Source organism: Symphalangus syndactylus, chromosome 1 (genome assembly GCF_028878055.3).
Source record: "Symphalangus syndactylus isolate Jambi chromosome 1, NHGRI_mSymSyn1-v2.1_pri, whole genome shotgun sequence".
NCBI classification, from domain to species: domain Eukaryota; kingdom Metazoa; phylum Chordata; class Mammalia; order Primates; family Hylobatidae; genus Symphalangus; species Symphalangus syndactylus.
In genome coordinates this window covers 88659058-88686599 of record NC_072423.2, presented here as the reverse complement: position 1 = coordinate 88686599, position 27542 = coordinate 88659058, and the positions used below count along the sequence as shown (strand labels likewise).

General features: G+C 39.3%; 1 protein-coding gene and 1 long non-coding RNA gene across 2 annotated transcripts in view; both read left to right on the top strand.

The window, feature by feature from the left end:
• Positions 1-27466, top strand: part of LOC129488675 (putative membrane-spanning 4-domains subfamily A member 4E) — a 132892-nt gene extending 105426 nt beyond the window's left edge. The window contains exons 3-6 of the mRNA XM_063630841.1: positions 6463-6622; positions 11196-11324; positions 25389-25490; positions 27322-27466. Of these exons, the coding sequence (XP_063486911.1) occupies positions 6479-6622; positions 11196-11324; positions 25389-25490; positions 27322-27393 (447 nt within the window). The 5' untranslated portion in view covers positions 6463-6478 and the 3' untranslated portion in view covers positions 27394-27466. The remainder of the gene's footprint in view (positions 1-6462; positions 6623-11195; positions 11325-25388; positions 25491-27321) is intronic.
• Positions 21037-23916, top strand: LOC134735574 (uncharacterized). The gene is made up of 2 exons (XR_010118773.1): positions 21037-21154; positions 23751-23916. It is a non-coding gene; the product is annotated as an uncharacterized lncRNA (long non-coding RNA).
• Positions 27467-27542: the final 76 nt, after the last annotated feature.

The window sequence follows — 27542 nt, the reverse complement described above, 5'->3', positions numbered from 1 at the left end:
ATAGAACAAAATTCTCGGGAATAAATTTATCAAAATAAGCACAAGACTTGTACACCGAATACTACAACATGTTAAAAGAAATTAAAGAAAATTTAAATAAATGAAAAAAAACTCATATTCAAGAACTGGAAGGCTTAATATTGTTAAGATGGTAATATTATTCAAATTGACCTACAGATTCAACACAATCTTTATAAAAAATTCAAGCAACTTTATTTCAGAAATTTGCAAGCTAATTCTAAAATCATATGGAAATACAAGGGACTCAGGATAGTCCAAACAATTTTGAAAAAGAAAAATAGTTTGGCGCACTTACACTTTCCAATTCAAAACTTACTACAAAGCTATAATTTTAAGACAGTGTGGTATTGACATAAGGACAGACATATAGAACAATGGAATAGGATTGAATAAAATTGTCTAAAAATAAAAATGGGATGGAATAGCATTGTCTAGAAGTAAACCTCTATATTTATGACTAGTTGATTTTTGACAAGGATAACACGACTACTAAGTGAGAAAAGAATAGTCTGTTTAGCAAATCATGTTTGAACAACTTCAGATTCACATGCAAAAGAATGAAGTTGGACACTTTCTTACACCAAACAAAACTCAAAGTGGAGCAAAAACCAAAATGTAAGACCTAAATGTAACTAATACCCTTCTATTTAGGTACATTGAGACCTATATGTAGACTTCAGCATCCTGTGAGCAGAACACACATTTTAGATATGGAGCAAAGAGACAAAATAAAATAGCAGGCCTTATTTTTGGTCTTAAATTTAATACATAACCTCCAATATTGTTAAACTTGGGAGAATTGTCCTCCTCTGGGCTTAAAGTCATTACAAAAAAGCCCATAGTTTGATCATTTACCAACTTGTCCCGGAAGGGAGACAATTTCTTTCAAACATTTGAATACCTAAATAGAAGATATCCAGTCTTCCTCAAAATTTCTCTTTCAAAAAAGTAAAGTGGTGCAAGGGACAGTATGTGGAGATTATTTCACAACCCTACAAGTAGTTGCTAATCAAGAGTGGCAGATCTAAAGGGAACAGGAACCCTAAGAAGGCTATGAAACTGCAAGTGTCCTTTCCCTGTTGAAAGCCCAACAATTAATTACTTTGTCCGTGTTAAAAATCTGGAGATTTAGGATCAGTCACTGTGGCTCACACCTATAATCCAAGCACTATGGGAGGCTGAGGTGGGAAGATTGCTTGACCCTGTGCATTTGAGAACAGCCTGGGCAACATGGCAAAACTCTGTCTCTACAAAAAGCACAAAAATTAGCTGGGTGTGCTGGTGTGCACCTGTAATCCCAGGTACTTTGGAGGCTGAGGTCGAGGCTGCAGTGAGTCATGATAACGCCACTACACTCCAGCTTGGGTGATAGAGTGAGACCCTGTCTCAAAACCTTCTGGTAGTTTGTCATTAATGCCTTCTGTTACCTACACTGTATGCTCAATCGCTCATTAAATGACGACCTTCTTTGCGTCTTTTGACAGTTTTTGATTTGAAGCTTATTTTATCTGATCTAAGTATAGGCAATCCTTTTCCTTTGACTACTATTTGCATGGAGTATTTCATCCCTTCACTTTCAGCCTATGTTTTTTCTTAAAGCTAAAGTGAGACTCTTATAGCATATAGTTAGATCTTGTTTCATTTAAATTCAGCCACTCTATGATTGAAGAATTTAATTCGTTTACATTTAAGGTTATTATTAATAGGTAAGTAGTTAGTAGTGCCATTTTGTTATTTTGGGGGGGTTGTTTTTGTAGATACTTGTTTATTTCTTCATCTCTTGTCTCCCTTTGCAGTTAGGTAATTTTATGAAGTACTAAGCTTTTAATTTTTTGTCATTCATGTATCTGCTGCAGTTCTACAGTTCTTATAGCTCTAGAGGCTGGGAAGTCTAAGGGCATGTATGATGTAAACCTCTGGTGAGGGTGATCCCATGGAGGAAGATGGAAGTGAGTGCACAAAGCAAAGAGAGAGAGATGGGGCCAAATTTATTCTTTTATCAGGAGTCCACTCCTGCCGTAGCTAACCCTCTCCCATGATAATGACATTTATCCGTTCACAAGGATGAAGGTCTCTGGATGTAATTACCTCTGGAAGGTCACACCTCTTAAAGCTGTTACAATGGCAATTAAGTTTTCACATGAGTTTTAGATGGGACAGTGAAACCGTAGCATTTCATCCATGACCCTCCAAAACTCATGTTCTTCTCACATACAAAATACAATAATTCTGTCTCAATAGCCTCAAAAGTTTTTACCCATTCTAGCATCAAGTCTAAAGTTCTAAGTCCAGAGTCATCAGAAGCAGATATGGATGAGATTCAAGGTATGACTTATCTGGAGGCAAATTTTTTTAGCTGTGAGCCCGTGAAATCAAAACAAGTGATTTGTTTCCAAAATATAATGGTGAGAAAGGTATAGAATAGACTGTCTCAGTTCAAAAGAGAGAGCCAGGCAAGAAAAAGGCATAACTGGTTTCAAGTGAGTCCAAAATCCAACAGAGAAAATAGAATTATGTTTTAAATCTGGAGAATAATTTCCTTTGACTCCATGTCCTGAATCCTGGGAGCGCTGATTGGGGCCCTCAGACATGACCCGACTCCCATATCTTTGCTGGACTCAGTCCGTGCTTCAGCTCTGTTAGGGTGGAGTTGCATGCTAGTGGCCCTATAGTTCTGAGATCTCAAAGGTAGCCCCACTCCCATGGCTCCACTAGGCATATCCCTAATTGGGACTCTCTGTGTTGGCTCTGACTCTGCATTCCCACTCAGCTTTGCCCTAATAGAGGCTCTTAGAAGTGGCTCCACTCCCATAACTATATGTGACATTCTTTGATCCTAGGTGGAGAAAGCCATGCCCCTACATCTCTTGCAGTCTGTGAGCCTGTACACATGGATTCCACCAAGGTTTACAGCTTGTGCCTTCCAGGCACAGGTATTCCAGGCATAGTGGCAGTGCAAGCTGAGATCCTAGGCTCAGGGTCTTGCAAAACTGCTGTGGCATATGGCACAGGTTCACTCACCCAGTTGTGGCTGGATGCAGGTTACCCACAAAGCTAAGGCCGTAACTCTAAAGCACACCTCAGTAACTCGAGCCCATGGAGCAGGGATGGAATTGAGACTGATTCTGGGGTCAGTGCACAACATCATCAAGGCTCCAGGGAAGGAGGGGTGCTTTGGAGGCTTGAGCCCTGGGGAGCAGATTACTGTTGAAATTTTTTGTTCCAGAGACAATAGGGCATAGCAGCAATTCCAACCCTGGGGGATGGAGTGCCACATAGTGGTAACTCTAGACCCTGGGATGGTAGGGCATGGCAATATCCCAGGCTGTGTAAGGCTGGATATAGCAGCAGCAAGGCCTCAGGAATGACTAGGCCTGTTTGTAGCTTTTTCCTTGGGTTTCTTGGAGCAGTGCAGAAATGACCCCCTGGGGAGTCAGGGTTTCTCAGAAGCTTGGACTCCAGGGGACTGGTCAGTTCCAGGGAGGTGAGGCACTGCAGCTATTTTACCTGGATGGTGGGGTGACATAGCTCAATCAAAGCTATGGGTGCGCAGAGAGTGGAGCACAGTTTCAACCTGAGTTTGGAGGGGCAAGGTGCACCAGCGACTAAGATGGGGGCATGGAGCAGTTCCACGGGAGCCTGACCTCAGCGGGTAGAGAGTAGATAGCAGCAGTTTGGCTCAGGTATGGCTTCCAGGTGTGCATAGTGTAGTGGTGGTTAAGCCTCAGAGATGGAGGGGTGCAATGGCTACTCACTCCTGAAGCAGAATGCACTCTAGCCAGTGATTCAGTTCCAATAAGGGGCATCACAGTAGCAGCTCAGGCCATGGGGGCCAGGGCACAGCGTCAGCTCCTCCTCTTGGGATAGAACAGACATGTGGACTTCAGGTAGCTCTCTCAGTTGAGCTCAGAGCCTGTGAAGACTCTATGTGTCTCCAGTAGTAAGATTGCAGGTATCTATGGTGGTGATGGGAGCTGCTGAGATCCTGTCACTAACCTTTTCCCTGTAGGAAGAAGGCCCTCCTGACTCAGAGCTGGTTCTAACTGGGGGAAGGGGTGATGGAAGAAAGGTGTTTTCTCTCCTTCTTCATGCAGCCATTCTGGGTTTCTGTGCTCTACGAGATTTCTGCTACTCCTTTGCTGTTTTCTGGAGCTCTTCTTTAGTTATTTTGGTTGGAATGTAGTTGTTTATTCATTTTTGGTGTGTGTGTGTGTGTGTGTGTGTGTGTTTGATGGAGATGAGGTTAGTAACTTCTAATTGGCCATCTTGCTGACATTCTCTAGAATTCTAATAAGACATATTATAGACCTTTTAATTCTAAACTTCTAATCTTTTAACCTTTCATCTATTGTGAGCATTTTCTTGTTTTTCTGTAGAATTCTTGGTGATTTCTTCAATTTTTTTTCCAGTTGACTAATTCTATTTTCAGCTATTCCTTGTTACTTAACACATTGGCAAAATTTTTTTCTGTCAACATTATTTTATATTTGAAATTTGTTTGAGATCATGTTGCAAACATATTGTGTTACTTTTTGCACTTTAACTTTTCATTTTTGTGATTTCATTTTCAATTGAATAAATTATCCATACTTTTTACATATTCTATATGTGATATATATCCAGATGCTCCTAATCTGTGGGACTTCTTGGAGGCTTGTATCAAGCATATCTACTTCCTTCTTTATGGACTCCAATGTAAGACTTATTCAGAGACTAATTGCTTTCTAAGCATGTCTTTCTGATGGGATTTCTCCTTTACTACAGGCTTTGATAGTTCTCAGAACCATAATTCTCCAGGGAAGTGATAGGTATCAGCTGATGCATTCAATTTCCAGGATTATGATCAATAATTTATGCTGTACACCTCAAGGAGACTTTTATCTTGGATAAGTATAATCTGAAATCTGTGGCCATGGTGTCCTGTTTCTTTGATACTTTTTCTACCTATTTCCCCCAATTTATCCTTATGCAATCTTTGTTTTTAACACTCATTTCACCTGATTCATAGAGATTTTAGTTGTTTCCCACTTTCATAACAAGATGGAGTTCTAATTCTGTTTGTCCAAATTGTTTTTGGAACTTTTCTAGATGAGATAAGAATAAGAACATTGACTTTTTGGTTGCGTTCTTACATTTAAGTCCTTATCTTAATTACTTCAATCACATTTACATTATGTATTTCTTATTAATTATTAATTATATTTGCCTTTCTTTTAAAAATAACTTCTTATTTTATAATTTGTAATTTTGTACTTTTTATTTTACTGCTTTTCATAATTTTGAATGTATACATTACTAAAATTAATGCTCTAAATGATTAATCTTTTATTTTCATTTTAACTTTTCCCCTCTAGCTTTCTCTGAAATTCATCCTCCTTCTTCCAACTCTAATCAATTTTATTGCTAGATAGCTAATAATGTATTTTCACTGATCTATCAAAGATAAATATAGGATGACAATTATTTCCACAGAAATATGAATTTTTTCTGAACATAGCAAATTTGGACTACAATAACTTTTTTTCATTTATGTTACCAATAAAAGGGCACACATCTCCAAACCTGAGACTTTTTAGCATATATGCTCTATTGAAATCAACTATGACTTGAAGGATATTAGCAAGCTTCACTTCCCTAAAATTTTATGGAAGTGGGCCATGAAACATCTGAGTATGAATTCAAATACATAGATAAAAATTTCCATGTGGCTTTAGCCTGTCTCCACATTACTTGGTTGGAGTCATTATACTGAGGAGAGACAGAGGCATAAAAGTGATATCTTTGTGCTTGGAATCTCAAAAAGTGGCTTTATGTATCCTTGCTATGCACCAGCAAGTTAGAATTTAAAGCACTGTAATAGGAAAAGAGATTTAAATTTGTGGTGCCAAGAATATGACTCAGAGCCATAAGTTTCATTCCCAAAGTTCAGAGCTTATGGGACAAAATACAAGGTTACATGGGAAGATTTTCAGCCCTGAGAATTTAGCTGTGCTTTGGTTATAAAAGGAGGAACTATACAATACTGTACAATAAATTGGAAGGCAGATGAGTTTGTGTAGCTTATTACTATTATAAAAGTAATCCTTCACGGGGAAGTGGCTGTAATCAAGGGACTAGGCATTAAAAGGGATAGAAATAAAATCTGAGCAGACTTGGGATTTGAAGTTGAAGAAATTTCTCTAATTTACCTCACTTCTGTCAACATGTCCTCTCTCCTAGCATATTATTGATATCATATAACATTTAAGTCTCTCTCTCTCTCTCTCTCTCCACCCCCGCTTAATGTGTTGCCTCTTCCACTTCACTAGCTCTAACAACTGTTATAATATTGGAGGGGAATGTAGACCAGGTTTTGTCCTTAGGAAGGAATCTGCCCCAAAGTATCAAGACTTTCTTTTGTCATATCCAGGACCTCATCCTAAATTACATTTCTTATTGCAGCACCTTTTCTGCTTCCATGACAACCACGCAAGGGATGGAACAGGCCACTCCAGGGACTGGCCCCGGTGTGCCCCAGCTGGGAAACATGGATGTCATACATTCATATCTGTGTAAAGGATTGCAAGAGAAGTTCTTGAAGGGGAAACCCAAAGTCCTTGGGGTAAGTCAATTGCAAATCTGGGAGAAGACCAACTGTGTTGTAAACTCATGTTTGATCAGAGCTAATGCCCAATACACTGTCCCACTAGCCTCATAATACATCAACCAGCCCTAGCAACATCAGTATTTAATTTCAGGCCCTTTCTTTGAAAAAATATGTAATATTCTATCACGTCATCCTTCCAAATTAGTTATATTTAAAATATACTGACTTCAGATCTATTCTAGGGTTGTGGATCAGCCATGATAATTATATTTAACTTCAGTATGGAAGAACAGCAAAAGAAAAGGGCCACCTGTCCACTAGCTGACGCCCCCTCCACAGGCCTTCCTGACAGCTGATAGATGTGTATTGAGACTCTTTCTTTCTGGTAGCTTTTCTTAGCCTACTGCTCAGAGGATGAAAAATCTGCTATTCTCTGAGCATTTCCATCTGGAGTCTCAGGCGAACGTGTCTAAAAACAATGTAAAATTAAAAGAGTGACAGGTTAGGGCAGGTGAAAGAACATTGAAAATAGGTATCACTAGCCCAAGCTTCAAACCAGAGAAAATGTCATTGTGGACTCTTTGGATTCCTTCTCTTTTTTTGCATTATTCATTTTTTTTGGAGAGAAATATAGTTACTTCTCATAAAATATGTTATTTATGTTGACACATACTAGGTTCAATTTTTTAATGTATGGATAATTATTTTAAAATCTACTGTATGTTTTAGAGCAGTTTTAGGCTTAAAGAACAATTGAGAGCAAAGTACAGGTATATCCCATATGCCCCTTGCCCCGACACATGCATAGCTTTTTAATTATCAACTTCCCCCACCAGAGTGGGACATTTGTTCCAGTTGATGAACCTATGTTGACACATCATTACTCAAAGTACACAAATCACAATGGGGTTCATTCTCCGTGTTGTGTGTTCTATGGGCTTTAACAAAGGTATAGTGATATGAATCTACCTTTATGGTATCATATAGTATCCCACCAATCCCTGGCAATCACTAATCTCCTATTGTCTTCATAGTTTGCCTTTTCCAGAAAGTCATGCAGTTAACATTATAAATTAGGTAGTTTTTATAGATTGCCTTCCTTCACCTAATAACATGCATTTAAATTTCCTCCATGTTTTCTTATGGCTTAATAGCTCATTTATTTTTAGTACTGAATAATATTTCATTGTCTAGAGGTACCACAGTTTATGCATTCACCTACAGAAGGACATCTTGATGGCTGCCAAACTTTGGCAATTAGGAGTAACGTTGCTATAAATATCTGTGTGCAGGTTATGTGTGGACATAAGTTTTCAACTCATTTGGTTAAGTATGATTACTGTATTGTATGGTAAGAGTGTGTTTAGTTTTGTAAGAAACTGCCAAACTGTCTGTTTGACAAGAAACTGTCTATTGGTAAGAAACAAACTGTCTGTTTGTAAGAAACTGCCAAACTGTCTGCAAACTGTTACTTTGCAATTTTGAAGATTTCAATCAGCAATGAATGAAAGTTCCTGCTGTTCTACATAGTTGCCAGCATTTGGCGTCCTCAGTGTTCTGGATTTTTACCATTCTAATAGGTGTGTAGTCCAATCTCATTACCACTTTAATTTTCATTTCCCTGGTGACATAAGATGTGGAGCATCTTTTTATATGTTTATTTACCATCTCTATATCTTCTTTCTTGAGATGTCTTATTAAAGTTTTTGGCACATTTTTTTAACTGGGATGTTAGTACTCTTAATGTTAAGTTTGAAGTTCGTTGTATATTTTGCATAACAATCCTTTGTCAGATATGTTTTTTGCAAATATCTTCTGTCAGTCTGTGGTTTATCTTTTCATCTCCTGACAGTGTCTTCTGCAGAGCAGAATTTTTTAATTTTAATAAAATTAAGATGATTAATTCTGTATTTCATGGGTTGTGCCTTTGGTGTTGTATTGACAAACTCATCACCAAAACCAAGGCCATCTAGATTTTGGCCTATGTCATCTGTTAAGAGTTTCAGAGTTTTGAGTTTAACATTTGGGTCTGTGATTTATTTTGAGTTAATTTTTGTGAAGGATACAAGGTATGTGTGTAAGTTCAATTTTTGCCTATGGAGGTCCGGTTTTTTAAGTAGTAGTTTCTTTTTTTTTTTTTTGGAAAGACTATTCTTCTAGTTGTATTACCTTAGCTCTTTATCAGAGATCACTTGACTATACTTCTGTGTCTATTTCTAGGCTTTCTATTCTTTTCCCGTGATCTATTTGTCTATTTCTTTGCCAATACCACACAGTCCTGATTACTATCACTTTATAGTTTGTCCTAAAGTTGAGTAGTGTTATTCCTACAACTCCTTCTTCTTCGAGATTGTTTTTGTTATTCTAAGTCTTTTGCCTCTGCCTATAAACTTTAGAGTCAGTTTATCAATATACACAAATAATTTGCTAATATTTTGAGGGAGATTGCATTAAATCTACAGATTAAATTGGGAAGAATTGACATCTTGGCAATGTTGAGTCTTCCTATCCATGGACATGGAATATCTCTCCATTTATTTAGTTATTTGATTTTTTTTAAGTTTTTCTTATAGATTTTGTACATAGTTTGTTAGATTTATGCCTAACAAACACCAAATACCAATACCTAAATATTTAATTTTTAGGGGTGCTTATTTAAATAGTATTGCATTTTTAATTTCAAATTTTACTTATTTACTCTAAGTACATAAGAAAGTAATTGACTCTTGTGTATTAAGCTTGTATCCTACAACCTTAATATAATCATTTGTTAATTCCAGGAGTTTTTGGTTGATTCTTTCAGATATCCTACACAGACAATCATGTCGCCTGTGAATAAAAGCTGTTTCATTTTTTTCCTTACCAATTGTATACCTTTATTTCCTTTTCTTGTCTTACCGTTTCAGCTATGACTTCCAGTAAATGGTGAAAGGAATAGTGACAGGCTCATCCCTGCCTTGTTCCTGATCTTAGTGAGAAAGCTTTGAATTTCTCCATTAAGTATGAAGTTAGCTGTAGTTTTTTTAATAAATATTCTTTATCAACCTAAAGAAGTTCTCCTCTATTAATAGTTTTTCAAAAGTTTTTATAATGAACAGGCATTGGATTTTGTTCAATATTTTTCCTGCATCTGTTGATATAATCATGTGATTTTTCTTCCTTTTAGCCTGTTGATGTCATTAGTTACATCCATTGATTTTTGAATGCCTAGTCAGCCTTGCATATCTGGGATAAATCCCATATGGTCACGGTATATAATTCTTTTGATACACTGTTAGATTTAGTTTGCCTATGTTTTGTTGGGAATTTTTGCATCTTTGTTCACCAGAGATGTTGGTCTGCAGTTTTCTTTTCTTGTAATGTTTTTGACTTTTTTGTTTTTTTGGTAGATAATAGTGCTAGCTCCATAGAATGAGTTAGGGAGTATTTCCTCTTTTTCTATTTTCTATAAAGAATTGGTATAATTTCATTTTTAAGTGTTTAGTAGAATTCCAAACCTTTCCAGGCCTGGTGCTTTCTGTTTTGAAAATTAATAAATTATTTATTTAATTTATTTAATAATTGTGGGCTTATTCAGAGTGCCTATTTCTTCTTGTGTGAGTTTTGACAAATTGTCTTTCAGGAGCAATTCATTGTCTCAAGGTTATCAAATTGTGGGCATTGAATTGTTCGTAGCATTATTTTATTATCCTCTTAATTTCTATGGGAACTGTAGTGATATTCCCTCTTTCATTTATGAGTAATTTTTGTCCTCTCTTTCTCTTAGACTGGCTAGAGGCTTATTGATTTTATTTATGTATTTTTCTTTTTTTTAAAAAAAGCATTGAATTTCATTGAGTTTGTCTATTAATTTTGTTTTTAATTTTATGGTTTCTGCTCTAATTTTTATTACTGTGTTTTCTTCTGCTTACTTGGAGTTTAATTTGCTTTTCTTTTTCTAGTTTCTTAAGGTTGACTCTCAGATTATTGATTTTAGATCATTATTTCCTAATATATTCATTCAATGTTATAAATTTTTTTCTAAGCACTGCTTTCATTACATCCCATAAATTTTGATAAGTTGTTTTAATTGTTTGACCCATTTTTAATGCCATGAGATAATTGTACTCCAGCTCTCCTATTTTAAGAACTCTGTTTACTCATGTTCATGTCCTCAGGCCTCAGACGTCAAGAAAATATCAGATTTGCTCTTCTTTTTTTCTTCCCTTGTATACACTCCTTTTACTTCCCCTTGCTACAATAATTGCTTTCCAATTCCTTGGCCACTTTTCTCTGAATGTGTGACAAAAGAGAGAAACAATTGTGGTAGAAGTAGCATCCTAGGTATCAGAAAAGCACCTCTGGGCTATTCTGGGATACTCCTTTTAACCGTGAAATGATTGACAGTGGTAAAGATCCTGAGAGATAATATTGGTAAGATAATATTCATGGTTCTTTATGTGAAAAAAAAGAGTGACAACAGAATATCAAGGTCATATGACTATATCAAATGAAAATGAATAAGGATAGCTTAGTGATTGGAAAGGGGGTGGCATAAGCACCATTTTTGTGGTGGATAATCAGTTTTTGCTTTCTTCATCATTTCTAGGTTGTGCAGATTCTGATTGCCTTGATGAGCCTTAGCATGAGAAAAATAATGATGTGTGTTGCATTTAGTTCTTATGAAGAACGTCCCATTTTTGTGTATGCTGGGTACACAATTTGGCGATCAGTGATGGTGAGCTGGGTATTTTTTGATATCATTGGAGATAACATAATAGAGGTGTAAATACCCTGATCTTTGCAATTTTTATTCTAACTCTATCTTGTAATTCTGTAAATTTGAGAATGGTATCTAACCTTTTTAAACTCAATTTTCTCATATTTAAAATAGTAATAATAATATAAAACTTAAAGCTAGGCAGATTAAATACTTTATATAAGTCAGTTAGGATATATTACAGCAACACATTGCCAAAGACCCAAACTGGAATGACTTAAGCAATGAAAGCACTGATTGTTTCACAACAAGATTAGGGGCTTATCATTTCCAGAATTGCTTAATTTGGTGGTGTAAGGATTTCATCAAGGACTGCTAGCAGACTATATCAGAGGGGAGATGGTAGACACATCTCATTTTTGATAAATATTTTATATACATAGGCCCAAATCAACTATCAGTGAGGGTAACGGACTCACCATTACTGGCTTAGACTAATTAAGATTTACCTCTGTAGCTGGGAGGAGTCTACACTACCTTTTAGCTCAGGAAAAACTGAAGAAAATGATGGTTTAGTTAGCAAGGAAAAAGGGAGATGTGGCTGGTACACAGGCAGTTTCTAATATAGAGTCTATTGACTATCAAATCTCAGGAAATTGTTACCTTAGAAAATTAAATTGTTACTTGATACATTTTGTTTCATAAGTTTAATAACAGTAACTATGATTAATATTAAATTAAAATTAGAATTGGAATTTAAGTTTAAAAACCTTCTCCCAAGAGAAAACACAAGAGAGTTTTGATGCAAATTGAAAGTAAAATTGAGAATAAAATACCAAGTTTTATCTATTGACAAAAGAAAAATAAAATTTATGAGGCAGGTTTATGTTAGAATCAGGGAATCTATTCTAGTAATAGAGGGTTTCCATTTATTTCTAAAACTGAGAATGAGATAGTTTAGAGTTTTATAATAGAGCTTAATTTTTGCTCCCCTTCACTCGTGTACAGCCGAAGTGCAAGATTTGAAGGAGAGTGTATTAGTCAGGGTTCTCTAGAAGGACATAACTAATAGGATAGATGTATATATATATAAAGGGAAGTTTACTAGGGAGTATTGACTCACACAATCACAAGGTGAGGTCCCACAATAGGCCATCTGCAAGCTGAGGGGCAAGGAAGCCAGTCTGAGTCCCAAAGCTGAAGAACTTAAAATCTGATGTTCGAGGGTAGGAAACATGCAGCACGGGAGAAAGGTGTAGGCCAGAAGACTAAACCAGTCAAGTGTTTCTATGTTCTTCTGCCTACTTTTATTCTGGCCACTCTGGCAGCTGAGTAGATTGTGCCCTCCCAGATTGAAGGTGGGTCTGCCTTTCCCAGTCCACTGACTCAAATGTTAATCTCCCTTGGCAACCCCTTCATAGTCACACCCAGGAATGATACTTTGCATCCTTCAATCCAATCAAGTTAACATTCAATATTAACCATCAAGAGTCCACCCCTTGTCAACCTGAACCCATACACATCTCCTGAAATCATACATAATTTTCAAATAAAGAAAATAAAGACAAAAGGCCAAAATTATGCCTTACACAATGCAGCTATTTTTTGTACAACCCCAAACGCACCAATCCCCAATCCAATTGCTATTACATAAAGTTAACAACACTTAAATGCTGATATGAAGTTAATAAATCTTATGTCACATGATAAAGAAAAAAGAAAGAAAATAAAATGAAGATATTTTCTTAGTACAAATGTGTACATGCATAAACATGTTCTTAACAGAAGGAGGAAATACTCATAACAATTGTGGTCTTCATTTCTGCAACTGATCACATGGTTGTAGCTGGTATTGATGACAGCCTTCTTCTACCACCCATTCTGTATTCCCTTTGCCTTCAGTAAGCACCTCAGCAGGTTGTGTTTTTTTTCCTGGTGGAGTGACCAAAACCTTCATTCCAGAAGGTCTAGTCTGGGCCATTTGTAGTCCTGCCCAGATTTGGTTGTTGTAGTTTCCCATTGACCTTAATCATAGGGCATGGTAATACTAAGAGACACCCTAAGGGATCTCCTGTATTCCACACATACTTCCTTACCTCTATTGTGGAGTAGTAGACTAATTTTATCTTGATAGTCCAGGTCAGTCACCCTAACCAACACTGTAACTCCCTTCTTAGCTGGTTGACTTAGAGGTAAGAGGAGCCCAAAGTGGCCAGGTGGCAATCTTAACTTCCAGCTTAATGAAATCATTGTTGTGTCTCCTGGTGGCAACGTTCCTTCCTCTGGAACTAAGACCTCTAGGCCAGCAGAACATAGTGTTGTGGAAACAGGAAGGAAAAATTTTGCTAGTAGATCACTAGGGGTGATGGTAAGTGGTGCCACTTCCACTTATGCCCTTTGATTTCTGGACCCACAAATCTTGGCTATAGGAGAAACAGTACCTTATATTAGACCCTGATTCAGAGCATGCACAGCCTTCTGGAGAACATTGTCCCAGCCCTGAAAAGTATTGTCACCTAGTTGGTGTTGTAATTGTGACTTCAAAAGGACATTCCACCATTCTATCAATCCAGCTGCTTCAGGATGATGGGAAACATGGTAAGACCAGTGAATTCCATGAGAATGAGCCCACTGCCGCATTTCTTTAGCCAACAAGTGAGTGCCTTGGTCAGAGGCAATGCTATGTGGTGGATATCCATGATGGTGGATAAGGCATTCCATGAGTCCTTGGATGGTAGTCTTGCCAGAATCATTGCATGCAGGATAGGCAAACCCATATCAAAAGTAAGTGCTATTCTGGTGAGGAAAAACCGCTGCCCTTTCCATGACGGAAGACATCCAATATAATCAACCTGCCACCAAGTAGCTGGCTGATCACTCTGAGGAATGGTGCCATATTGAGGGCTCAGTGCTGGTCTTTGCTGCTGGCAAATTAGGCACTCAGCAGTGGCCATAGCCAGGTCAGTGAATGGAAGTCCATGTTGCTGAGGCCATGCATATCCTCCGTCCCTGCCACCATGGCCACTTTGTTCATGGACTCATTGGGCAATGACAGGGGTGGCTGGAGAAAGAGGCTGACTGGTGTCCACAGAACGAGTCATCCTGTTCACTTGATTATTAAAATCCTCCTCTGCTGAGGTCACCCTTTGGTAAGCACTCACATGAAATACAAATATCTTCACAGTTTTTGACCACTCGGAGAGGTCCATTCACATACCTCTTCCCAAAATTTATTTGTCACCAATTTTCCTATTATGCTTCTTCCAAGTCCCTGACCACCCAGCCAAACCATTGGCTATAGCCCATGAATCAGTATATAATTGCACATCTGGCCATTTCTCCTTCCAAGCAAAGTGCACAATGAGGTGCACTGCTCGACATTCTGCCCACTGGGAAGATTTTCCTTCACCGCTGTCCTTCAGGGATGTACTAGGAAGGGGCTGTAGTGCTGCAGCTGTCCACTTTGAGGTGGTGTCTCCATATCGTGCAAAGCCATCTGTAAACAGGGCCCTTGTCTTCTCTTCCTCTGTTAATTGATCATGGGGAACTCCCCATGAGACCATCGGTGCAGGCTGGGGGAGAGAAGGCAGTGTGGCAGGAATGCGGATCATGAGCATTTGAGCCACTTCCTCATATGACTTACTTGTGCCCTCAGGAGTTGCTCAAGCCTGATCATGTATATGCCACTTCCATTTGATGATGGAATGCTGCTGTGCATGCCCCACTTTATGGCTAAACAAGTCAGAAAGCACTCAGTTCATGATAGGTAGTTCAGGTTGCATGGTGACTTGAAGACCCATAGCCAACCGTCCAGTTTCTACCAAAGTCCAGTAACAGGGCAAGAGCTCTTTCTAAAAAGGAAAGTAGTTATCTACAGAAGATGGCAGGGCCTTCCTCCAAAATCCTAGCGGCCTCTGCTGTGATTCATCTATGGGGGACTTCCAAAGGCTCTTAACAGCATCCCTCTCTGCCACTGACACCTTACGCACCATTAGATCTGCTTGGTTCTATGGCCCAAGTGACAGAGCAACTTGCATAACAGCTTGGACCTGTTGCAGAGCCTTCCTCTGTCCTGGACCCCACTCAAAACTGGAAGCCTTTCAGGTCTCTTGATTAATGGGCCAAGTAACACAACCAGGTAAGGAATGTGTGGCCTCCAAAATCCAAATAAGCCCACTAGGCATTGTGACTCTTTCTTGGTTGTAGGGGGTGGGGGCAAATACAGCAACTTTTCCTTCACCTTAGAAGGAATATCTTGACAGGCCCCACACCACTGAACCCCTAGAAATTTTACTGAGGTAGAAGGTCCCTGAATTTTAGTCATATTTAATTCCCATCCTCTGGCATGCAAATGTCTTACCAATAAGTCCAGTGTGCTTGCTACTTCTTGCTCCCTGGATCCCATCAGTATAATGGCATCAATATAATGGACCAGTGTGATATTCTGTGGAAGGGAAAAGTGATCAAGATCTCCCTGAACAAGGTCATGACACAAAGCCAGAGGAGAGTTGATATACCCCTGAGGTAGGACAGTAAAGGTACATTGCTGTTCTCACCAGCTGAAGGTAAATTGCTTCTGGTGGGCCTTACAGACAGGAATGGAGAAAAAGGCATTTGCCAAATCAATGGCTGCTTACCAGGTACCAGAAGATGGGTTAATTTGCTCAAGCAATGTAACCACATCTGGTACAGCAGCTGCAATTGGAGTCACTACTTGGTTAAGCTCATGATAATCCACTGTCATTCTCCAAGATCCATCTGTCCTCTGCACTGGCCAAATGGGAGAGTTGAATGGGGATGTGGTGGGAATCATCACCCTTGCATCTTTTAAGTCCTTGATAGTGGCACTAATGTCTGCAATCCCTTCAGGGATGGGATATTGTTTTTGATTTACTGCTTTTCTAGGTAGAGGCAGCTCTAATGGCTTCCATTTGGCCTTTTCCACCATAGTAGTCTTCACTCTGAGTCAGGGGGCCAGTGTGGGAGTCCTGACAGCTGCTAAGCATGTCTATGCCAATTATGCCTTCTGGCACTGGGGAAATGAATGCAGGATGAGTGTGGAGACCCACTGGAGCCACTGTAAGTTGAACCTGAGCTAAAACTCCATTAATTACATGACCTCCATAAGCCCCTACTATAAATGGAGGATCACAATGATGTTTTGGGTCCCCTAGAATCAATGTCAGCTCAGAGTCTGTCCAGTAGTTCCCAAAAGGTCTGATCATTTTTTCTTTCTTTCCCCAATCCAGTTACCCGGTAAAAGGCCAGAGGTCTCCTTGAGGAAGGATGGGAGAAAGATTAACAGCATAAATTGTCAGTAGGGTAGTGGGAATCCTTCTTTAAGAAGACCTGGACTCCTTTTCATTCAAGGGGTTCTGGGCCTGTAAAATGGCACAAGTCTGGAAATTGATAGTGGGGCTGTGATTCTCTGTTTTTATAATTCAAATTAGTGTTTTGTCCACTCCACCTGGAAGTTTTCTGCTTATGTAAATTAAGTAAGAATTTGGTAAGCTTCCTATCAATTTCACTTCTAGGAACACTGTAATTAATTAGCCAATGCCAGAGCTCTACACAAGTCAGACTATTCTGATTGCTGCTTTGCCTCTTCTGTCCATTATGGTAGCTATGCCCACCTTTCCTTTGATGGCTGAGTGCTGCCATTTGGCCCCTGCCATCTCTGGATCAAATTATGTTTATTGCATTTAAATTTTGTAGTTGAGTGACTGTAGTTCCTACTGTAAGATCTGGCATACAGAGAAGGGCAATCACAGAGCTCTTCAAGGATGCAAGTGCTGCCCTCTCAAATCTATTTCACAAAGTATTGGTCAAGGGTATATCTTCTTGAACCCTCCCAGCTGGGATGAATAGGCTTAAAATGACTAATCCACTCCTTCATCGCAATCTGCCTAAGCCTTTGGATCCCTTCCTCTACATTAAACCAAGGAGATCAGGCATTTTCAGCTCACTCACACTGGGCCATCTTTTAATCCATATTTCAGCTAACCAAGCAAATAAACTAGAACTTTTTTAACTCCACAAGCTGCAACATTAAATGCAGAATCCCTGCTTAGAGGGCTCAAATCAATAAATTCAGCCTGATCCAACTCTATGTTCTTCCACCATTATCCCACACCCTTAATATTCATTCCCATGCCTGTTTTCCAGATTTCTGCTTATATAAATTAGAAAACTCAAGCAGTTCTTTTCAAGTATAGCACACCTTCTTGTGGATCACATTCTGAACCTCACCTCCTGAGGCCTGCTGGGACTTTAGTCTAGTTATAGGTCTAGAAGCAAACAGGGGCCTTGGGGGTGGGTCCTAAGGAGAATCAACATTGTCTTGCTTGGCAACTGCCTGAGGAGAGTCCATCACTATCGGGGAACCTTCACTGATAGTCACATATGTTCTTTTCTGTTTTCCCTAAGCATTGGCGGGCTTGAGAAATAAAGGGACAGAGTACAAAAGAGAGAAATTTTAAAGCTGGGAGTCTGGGGGAGACATCACATGTTGGTAGGTTCAGTGATGCCCCACAAGCCGCAAAAACCAGTAAGTTTTTATTAGGGAGTTTCAAAAGGGAAGGGAGTATGTGAATAGATGTGGGTCACAGACATCAAGTACTTTACAAGGTAATAGAATATCACAAGGCAAGTGGAGGCAGGGCGAGATCACAGGACCACAGGACCAGGGTGAAATTAAAATTGCTAATGAAGTTTTGGGCACCATGGTCATTGATAACATCTTGTCAGGAGACAGGGTTTTGAGAGCAACTGGTCTGACCAAAAATTTATTAGGCGGGAATTTCCTCTTCCTAATAAGCCTGGGAGTGCTATGGGAGACTGGGGTCTATTTCACCCCTACAGCTTCGACCATAAGAGGCAGGCACAGCTGGGGGCCGTTTATAGGCCTATACCCCCAGGCACATATTCTCTTTCCCAGGTATGTTCCTTGCTGAGAAAAAGAATTCAGCGATATTTCTCCCATTTGCTTTTGAAAGAAGAGAAATATGGCTCTGTTCCACCCAGCTCACCGGCAGTCAGAGTTTAAGGTTATTTCTCTTATTCCCCCAAACAATTGCTGCTATCCTGTTCTTTTTTCAAGGTACCCAGATTTCATATTGTTTAAACACACATGCTGTACAATTTGTGCTGTTAATGCAATTATTACAGGATCCTGAGGCAACATACATCTTCCTCAGATGACAGGATTAAGAGATGAAAGTAAAGATGGGCATAGGAAATTACAAGGGTATTGATTGGGGAAGTGATAAGTGTCCATGAAATCTTCACAATTTATGTTTAGAGATTGCAGTAAAGACAGGCATAAGAAATTATAAAAGTATTAATTTGAGGAACTAATAAATGTCCATGAAATCTTCGCAATCCATGTTCTTCTGCCATGGCTTCAGCCTGTCCCTCCGTTTGGGGTCCCTGACTTCCTGCAACACATCACTGTTGCATTAGGCAGCACAGGGTTTATCTCCTTAGACAAAGGTGAAAAGGCTGATGGCAATGTGGGTTAAGGAGGGCATGTTGCCACTACTGGTGATGGGGAAGCTGTTTTTTCTGGCAAAAAAAAAGGCTCCTGAGAGTTTACAAGCTCAGTTTCCCCAGCTTCATCAAGGTCCTACTGCACATCCCCATTCCAAGTTGCAGGGCCCCATTCTTTTTCAATCAATGCTCTCGCTTTAACAGTAGACACCTGGCGACTCTATGCGTGCACCTTTTGTTGCACGTCAGCAAATTGCATGATAAAAGCTTGTGTCTAATTGTCCACAGTTTCAGCTCTTTCTCTACAGAAGATAAGACTCTCACTCAGGGCAATCTTAGAAGATTTGAGGCTCAGTGTCTGCTTCTGAAGCTTAGAGTTAGAATCCCTGAGTTCATAATTTTCTTTCATCACTTTGTCCAGTGAACTTAGGAGCAAAACCAACAAAAGAATTCCATCCTTAATATTCTGTTTTTCTAGATCCACTCCTGGTACCAAAATCTGTATTAGTCAGGGTTCTCTAGAGGGATAGAACTAATAGGATAGTCAGGGTTCTCTAGAGGGATAGAACTAATAGGATAGACGTATATATAAAGGGTAGTTTATTAAGACCAGAAGACTAAATGAGTCTAGTCTTTCCATGTTTTTCTTCCTCCTTTTATTCTGGCTATGCTGGCAGCTGATTGATTGAGGATGGGTCTCCCTTTCCTAGTCCACCAACTCAAATGTTAATCTCCTTTGTCAACACCCTCACAGACACACCCAGGAACAATACTTTGCATCCTCCAATTCAATCAAGTTGACACTCAATATTAACCATAACAGACAGCAAATGCTGTTCTATCTCTGGAAAGTTGCACTATGTATATATATATATATATCTCCAATATATTGTCTCTCAAAAATTGTAATCAGGCTACTGATAGAATTACTGACATAATAATGGATACTTTATCAAGGTAGTCAATGAGGGACTCTTTATGAAGATATAGAGAATTATTGAGAACAAGTATGAAGTAGGATCACTCAAAAAAAAACTCTGCAGCTTGGGATTCAGCCCATAACAGTCACATAAAGTATTGGTGTGGCATAATGTTTATTGACGGATTGATTAAAATGTAGATTCTGGCTGAGCGCCGTGGCTCACGCCTATAATCCTGGGACTTTGGGAGGCCGAGGTGAGTGGATCATTTGAAGTCAGGAGTTTGAAACCAGCCTGGCCAACATGGTGAAACCCCTTCTCTACTAAAAATACAAAAAAATTAAACGGATGTGGTGATGGGCACCTGTAATCCCAGCTACTCAGGAGGCTGAGGCAGGAGAATTGCTTGAATCCTGGAGGCGGAGGTTGCAGTGAGCTGAGATTGTGCCACTGCACTTCAGCCTGGTGACAGAGCAAGACTCCATCTCAAAAAGGAAAAAAAAAATAAGTAGATTCCAACTGTATCCAAAAAGAATTTTGAATTTTCAATATAAGAAATCCACAATAAAATTATTATATAAGAAGCAGCAAATTTAAAATGTAACTCTCATGTCAAGAAGCCTTTCATAAAGCCAGTAAAATGCAAAATCCAAGATCTCAACAAGGGTTTTTCTGGCTAAACACTGTATTTGAGTTTTCTTTGCTCAAAAGATAAATATCAAACTCTGGAGCATGATCAATATGGGTTTTCCAAATCTGGCCTAACCCAACTTCCTAGTGTCTGCCAGGACCTGCAGCCACACTACACTCTTCACACTTTCCTGTGTAATTTTAGTACTTATAAAAAGCCTCCTTACCTTTACCCATGAGAAGAGAAGGTACAAAAAGGAATACACAACCAAGAAAAATAATTTAAAAGTTTGAGAGGCACGAGAGGCAAGCAGCGTTTAGAACAATGATAAGAGATCGGGCACCAGAAGCAAGGAATGGCAGGGAAGGACACAGACAGGACTGTCCAGCTAATGTGTAAAAAATCATTGAAAACCCTGCTAAATGATTTGGAGATTATCTCATCTGCTCACAGGAATTATCTGAAGAATTTAACCTGAGGAACAATGGGATCATATTTGTGTTTTGGCGAGAGATTAGAGTTGAAACCACTATAAGGAGACAAGTTAGAAGACTGAAATAAGATAAAGGTAGACAGCAGTGTAAAGTAATTAATAGAGATATATCTGAGGATGATGTTGGATTGCTTAATTAATTTTCATTTCTTTCTAAGTTGGAGGTAGTCTAGGAATGAATATCACCAGTTCAGTCTTGGCTATATCAGGGATCTTAATCAATGCAATAAGCTTGACATTTTATTCATCCCGTTACCATTACTGTAACCACGATCAGTTGTCAAGTAATTGTTACATGACTATGTCCATTTTATTGGTGAGTGCTTTCTCTTTTCATGAGATATTATCATAGAAGCAAGTTTGGGGGAGGGCTGGCTCTGGCAACAACAATAATTAACATTCCCTAACTGCTGAATGACTTTGGAAATTGGAAGTGATTGAGAAATAGAATAATCTCTCATTTAGGAGTCAGGTACACATCTCATCTCTGTCTTTATTTTTCCTCTGTATGTGATGAGGCAAAATGGGAAGAAAGCTTATAGTTATAGAACACCTACTCCTTAATAGTTACTGTGCTGGGTATTTTGCATGAATTTTTCTGTTTAATTTTAAAACATTGATGCAGTGTCTACTGTTATCTCCTCCAGACCCCTCTAAAAATGGGGTCAAGAAGTCAGTCCCAGCCAGGCGCGGTGGCTCACGCCTGTAATCCCAAGCACTTTGGGAGGCTGAGGCGGGTGGATCACGAGGTCAGGAGATCGAGACCATCCTGGCTAACACGGTGAAACCCCTTATCTACTAAAAATACAAAAAATTAGCCAGGCCTGGTGGTGGGCACCTGTAGTTCCATCTACTCGGGAGGCTGAGGCAGGAGAATGGCGTGAACCCAGGAGGCGGAGCTTGCAGTGAGCTGAGATAGCGCCACTGCAGTCTGGCCTGGGCAAAAGAGCGAGACTCCGTCTCAAGAAAAAAAAAAAAGAAATAGTCCCTATTCTCGAATAATAAAGTAAAATTGTCTTGAACAGTATTTTATAAGTGGTAACTCAGTATCGTTTCCAACATCTTTGGATGTTCTTGCAACGTTAACAACTTTTATCCTCAACATGTGGCACCTGAAAAATTCTCAGTCTCCATTTTGAATTTTACTACTTTTTTTGTACCAATTGTCCTTATTTCAATGCTATCTCAATTGCTTTATTCTGAAAATTGCCACTTATACAATATTTTGTAAGTAATAAAACTTTTTGATGTTTTGGGCCATTGGTTAAGTGTAGGGGGGAGAGTTCTTGCAGCACATCACAGCAGACTAAAATGCACAATTTAATCTTTATAATTATTATTATTATTGTTAGAGATGGAGTTTCACTCTTGTCGCCCAGGCTGGAGTGCAGTGGCGGAATCTCTGCTCATTGCAACCTCCACCTCCTGGGTTCAAGTGATTCTCCTGCCTCAGCATCCTAAGTAGCTGGATTTACAGGCGTGTGCCACCACGACTGGCTAATTTTTGTATTTTTAGTAGAGACAGGGTTTCTCCATGTTGGCCAGGCTGGTCTTGAACGCACCTCGGCCTCCTAAAGTGCTGAGATTACAGGTGTGAGCCACCGCACCCAGCCAAATCTTTATTATTAAAAAGCCTATTGGTCATTTTCCACACCACAAAATTTTCGGTTACTTTTCTTCTCTATGAACTTTCAGCCTTTCTCCTTGCTGCTTAGTTCTTTTCCTCACTGCGCCCTTCCCTCATGTGTACGTGGAAACTCAACACTCTTCCTAACTTACTAGACAGAATCAATTGCATTCTGTTTACTTCATTTCTAACTAATCCCACATAGTCTTGAGGGCTACGTAGTCACGCCAAAATAACCGCTTGCGGTGTCTTTGCTAAACTAATTTACTTCCCTTGAGATATCTAATGCTTTTTATAGTAAGTAATTTTATTTCTTGCTGCTCACTCAAAATAAGGAAAGAAAGCTTCTTTTGAGAATTTGACAAATTTTCCCAATGTCACTTAGTTAGAAATTGGCAAAAGCAAGATTTGACTGTAGAACTTCTTGTCTCTAATTCCCCTCTGATTTGCTATTATTATCCAGAAGAAGAACCTTACTTTTAGTTTATGAGGCTCTCTTCATTCACAGACTTTAATGGCACAATGATAGAGACAAAATCTGGAATTGGCCAGGTTCATAGGGCTGATTTCGTGGGCATGGGACCTGTACAGTTACTCAGGACTTCAGAGTTAAAAGAGCCCTGTGCTTGATTTAATGCTCTGCTGTTGCTATCTTGAAATTATTTTAAAAAATTTTAAACAAGACACTCTGTAAATTACGTAGCTCATTCTGCATTCATCTCAATCACCTTTCCCAGAGGCCATGATGAATTCCTATTAATTGTGTGAACATTTTTATGCCTATTCTCGTAGCAGAGGACCTCCATAAGAGCTTTCTGGGATTTGAAGCAATGGGTCTCTTCTTGCCTGGGTACCTGCACATTCAGTCCACAGGTCTATGAGCCCATAGTGTATGCCCCATCACAGGGTTGGCACCCCGGTAGACATAAGAAAGAGAATAGTTCCCTACCACAAAGGAACTTCGGTTCTCCTGGGAGAAAAAGATAGAAATGCTGGAAAGCATATAATTTTTAAAGAGGCTAGAAAAAGTTGAGCTCTAGAAAAAAGTAGTTAGGGTCTACCACCCGGAATCATTAGGCAGAACCATATGAAATTGCCAATGATCAATTATGCTTAACCTAGAAAGATAGCAGTTTCATATAGCTCAAGCTAAGATATATATGTAATTTTAACAAGAGAGTCTATAAATTACATAGCTGGTTCTGCATTCATTTTGGTCATCTTTCCCAGAGTCCATGATGAATTCCTGTTAATTGTGTAAACATTTTTATGCCTGTTTTTATAGCAGGGGACCTCCATAAAGGCTTCCTGGGATTTGAAGCAACGGATCTTTACTTGCCTGGGCACCTGCACAATCAGTCCACAGGTCTATACACACACGCTACGGTTTTGGAAGTCCAGCCCTGTATTTGTTTTTGTAAATAAAGTTTTATTGAAATGTAATGAACCCATTTATTTACATATTGTGTATTGCTGCTTTTGTGTTATAATAACAGGTTTGAATATGTGTGCCAGAGACCTTACGGTCTGCAAAACCTAAAATGTACATTATCTGGCCTTTATGGAAAGCTTGCCATCTTCTAGTCTACCCTTCTAGAAGGTAAAATCCTTGAAGACAGGGGAATTATCTGTTTTGTTTGCTGCTCTATTCTTCTGTACCTACAACAATGTGGAAACACAGAGGCCACTACAGCTGTTGAAGGCACAAGAAAATAAAAAAGCAATGAATGCAAATATTCTCAAGGTCTCCTTAAGTCTGCATTACTCATATCCTGAGCTCTTGGTCTATTGGGTCTTCCTCAACAGAGGGTCTATCCCTAACCATGGAGAGAAAAAGAGAGAATATTTAAACCAGATAATCGCTGCATCAATTCTGGGTAAAATTATTAGAAATGAGTGTACTACCCAATGTTCTCCAAATTTTGACCATGTTTCTTGGCTGAAGACTAGACCTAAAGCCAGTGCTCTGGGGAGATGGATTAAAGACTGACTACTTGATGTTCATTGTTGTATTAGCTTCTTATTGTTACTTTAACAAATTACTACAAATCATTAGGCAGAACCATATGAAATCATTTAGTGTCTCAAGACAACACAGTTTGGTTATCTTATGTTTCTGGAGGTCAGAAGTTCAAAGTGGGTCTCACTAGGCTAAAATCAGAGTGTTGGCAAGGCCGTACTCCTTTCTGAAGGCTTAGGCAACAATAAGTTTTATTGCCTTTTCTGGCTTCTGTAGGCTGCCTATGTTTCATGGTTTGTTATCCCATCCTCTACCTTCAAATCAAGCAATGCAGCATCTTCAAAACTCTCTTGAACTCTATTCTGCCTCTTGCTTCCACTTACAAGGATTCTGTCATTATTTTGAACCCACCTGAATAATCCAGAAAAATTCTCTCATTCCAGCTAATAAGCAACCTTGATTTCAGCTGCAAATTTAATCCTTTTTGCTGTGCAAAAAGAACATTGGTCCCCCAGGGAGGTCTGCATTCTAATCCCCAGAAGCTGAGGATTAGGGGACTAGGATGCAGACCTCCCTGGGGGACCATTACTCTGCTTACAATCACTAAGATATGGAATCATAATATTTTCTCAATGACATGAGTTTCTAGTACTCAATAGGATAAGATGACAATTATCTTTATACTACCTTCCTAACTTTTTAAAGCACTTTCATCTTCCATGCCCACAATAGCACTGGGAGGTATTGAACTAGGGAATAAATGTCTGTGATTATTTTATCAGTGAAAAAAGTGAGAGGTTACTTCAGCAGATCAAGAACTGGTCAAGGGAATGGCTGCCATTGGGAGGCAGGTTTCCTGACTCCCAGCCAGTGCTTTTTCTCTTATGACATTGTGGTTACTGGTAAATGTTTTCGCTTGTCATCTCCATTTCTCACATTCCCTTGTGATGAGTTTTCTCCTAGGGTATGGATGGCATGGTGCTCCTCTTAAGTGTGCTGGAATTCTGCATTGCTGTGTCCCTCTCTGCCTTTGGATGTAAAGTGCTTTGTTGTAGCCCCGGTGAGGTCAGTATTGGCCTTCATTTGAAGGTATCTGTATTACTTTTGTATTGCTGTATAATCAGTTAAACAAACTTATCGTCTTAAAACAGTACACATTCATTATATTTCAGTTTCCGTCGATCAAGAGTCTTGGCCCAGTGGATGTGGGTCCTTGGTTCAGCATCTTATGACTCTGTCATCAGGGAGTTGGCTGGGGATTCTCTTTCATGTGAATGTGGTGGAATTAATTTCCTTTAAGTTGAGAACTCATGACAATGTACTTTTTCTTTGAGACCAGCAGGAGAGTCAGAGTCTCTAGTGCTTTAATCCTCTCATAAAGCATTCACATGAAGAGGTGAGGTCCATCCAGAATAATGAGTTTTTTTATAAACTGAAAGTCAACAAATCAGTACCTACACACGGGACTTGTATCCCATCTTATACACAGGTTTCACCCACACTTGAGGGGTGGGAATCACAAGGGGTCAGTGAGTGTCGCCTTAGAACTCTGCCTAGCACAAGAGCAAAATAAAAGCTCTTTGTCCCCTTCCTTTCTCACTCAAAGGGTATAACCTCTGAATCCAGATAAGAAAATATTTCACAATGAAGAGGTCCCCAAAATTACTTGATTTTATTCTATTATCCTATTACAACAACTTTTCCTGGAATACGGAAGGAATATCATGATCTCAGACTTCTCTATCAGTCTGTGCCCACCTGCCCACTCTCTTACCCTGAGACCTGTAGCAGATGCTCTTGGCAGTTAAGCCAAAAGAACGTCACACAGAGAGAGGAAAGTGAGGAATGGAAGGAGAGAGGAAATCAAGAAAGAGGCTCTAAGAATAATGGGGTGGGATATCCTCCAAGAATTGAGGGTTCCAGAATGAGGAAATGGATAGTAAAACCCCAACAGCTACTCATTACCTTCATTACCCAAAGTCTGAAAGGCAGACAAAACTGTCAGCCAAAGAATAAAGTAATTGTAGTTTGATGAGATTGCTTCTCTGGTGCCCTTCTCCATCATTTTGTGCCTCTCTGTCTTCTTTAGGGATTCCCAGGCAACACCACATCCCACTCCCCAACAGGCCTCCCTCATAGAAGAGAGATTGTCTATAGCGCATTAACTCTAGTAGTGGGGTTTTGCATTGTAAAACCCTAGAAGTGAGAGATTCTCAGCAATTACCAATGATTTTGTAATTTCATCAAGTGAAGTAACTTTCATGTCATAATATTTAAGTCTGTGTTCCATTTGGCTCTTTGCATAGAAGCTGGGGAATGTTGTTTCCCTAATACCCTGGTGTGAGTCCAGAAAAGCAGTGGCTTTGGGGCATATCTTGGCTAAATCTCTATCTCTTCCTGGTCCCCCACTGTGCCCTACCAACCGAATGTTGCACTGAGTTTGTGGAAGAATAACCAGAACTTTTCTTAGTTTTCTGATGATCCCTGCTATTCTGGGCCAGTGTGGTTTTTGCAATGCTTTATTCATAACCAGCAAATCATGATTTGGGTATGTTGATGTCATCAGCATGAACAACCTGATTTGGAAGAAGAGCCCCATATTTTTCATGACACCTTGGTTTACCCATCGTATTGTGCACTGTCATCCACATGTAAGACTGATTTACTTGCAAGACCAGGGCAGTGGTCATCAGCAGCTCAGGTCAAGAGCTATTACTGAATGTTGTGTCCTAAATCTGGCCTGATCTAAAGAATGAGAAGCCCCACATGATTGATATTGAGAATCAATCAGAGAAGAAAAGAGTAAACTCTGATAATGATGACTTTATGTGGGCAGGAAAGGGGCACTCTGAGGTGATTTGGGTCACTCATCTATGGCATTCTGATTGTTTCACAGGTTGTGTTAATTCTGCCATCAAATTCTCACATGGCAGAAACAGCATCTCCCACACCACTTAAGACATTTTGATGCTACCAAAAGATCAACAGAAGAATGCTCCAGAAATCTATGCTGACTGTAACACAAGAACCCCACATGAGAAAGAACCAAAATCCAACTCCAATACTGATAGACATACTGATATCATTATTACATGTAATCCAACTATGACCTCTGTG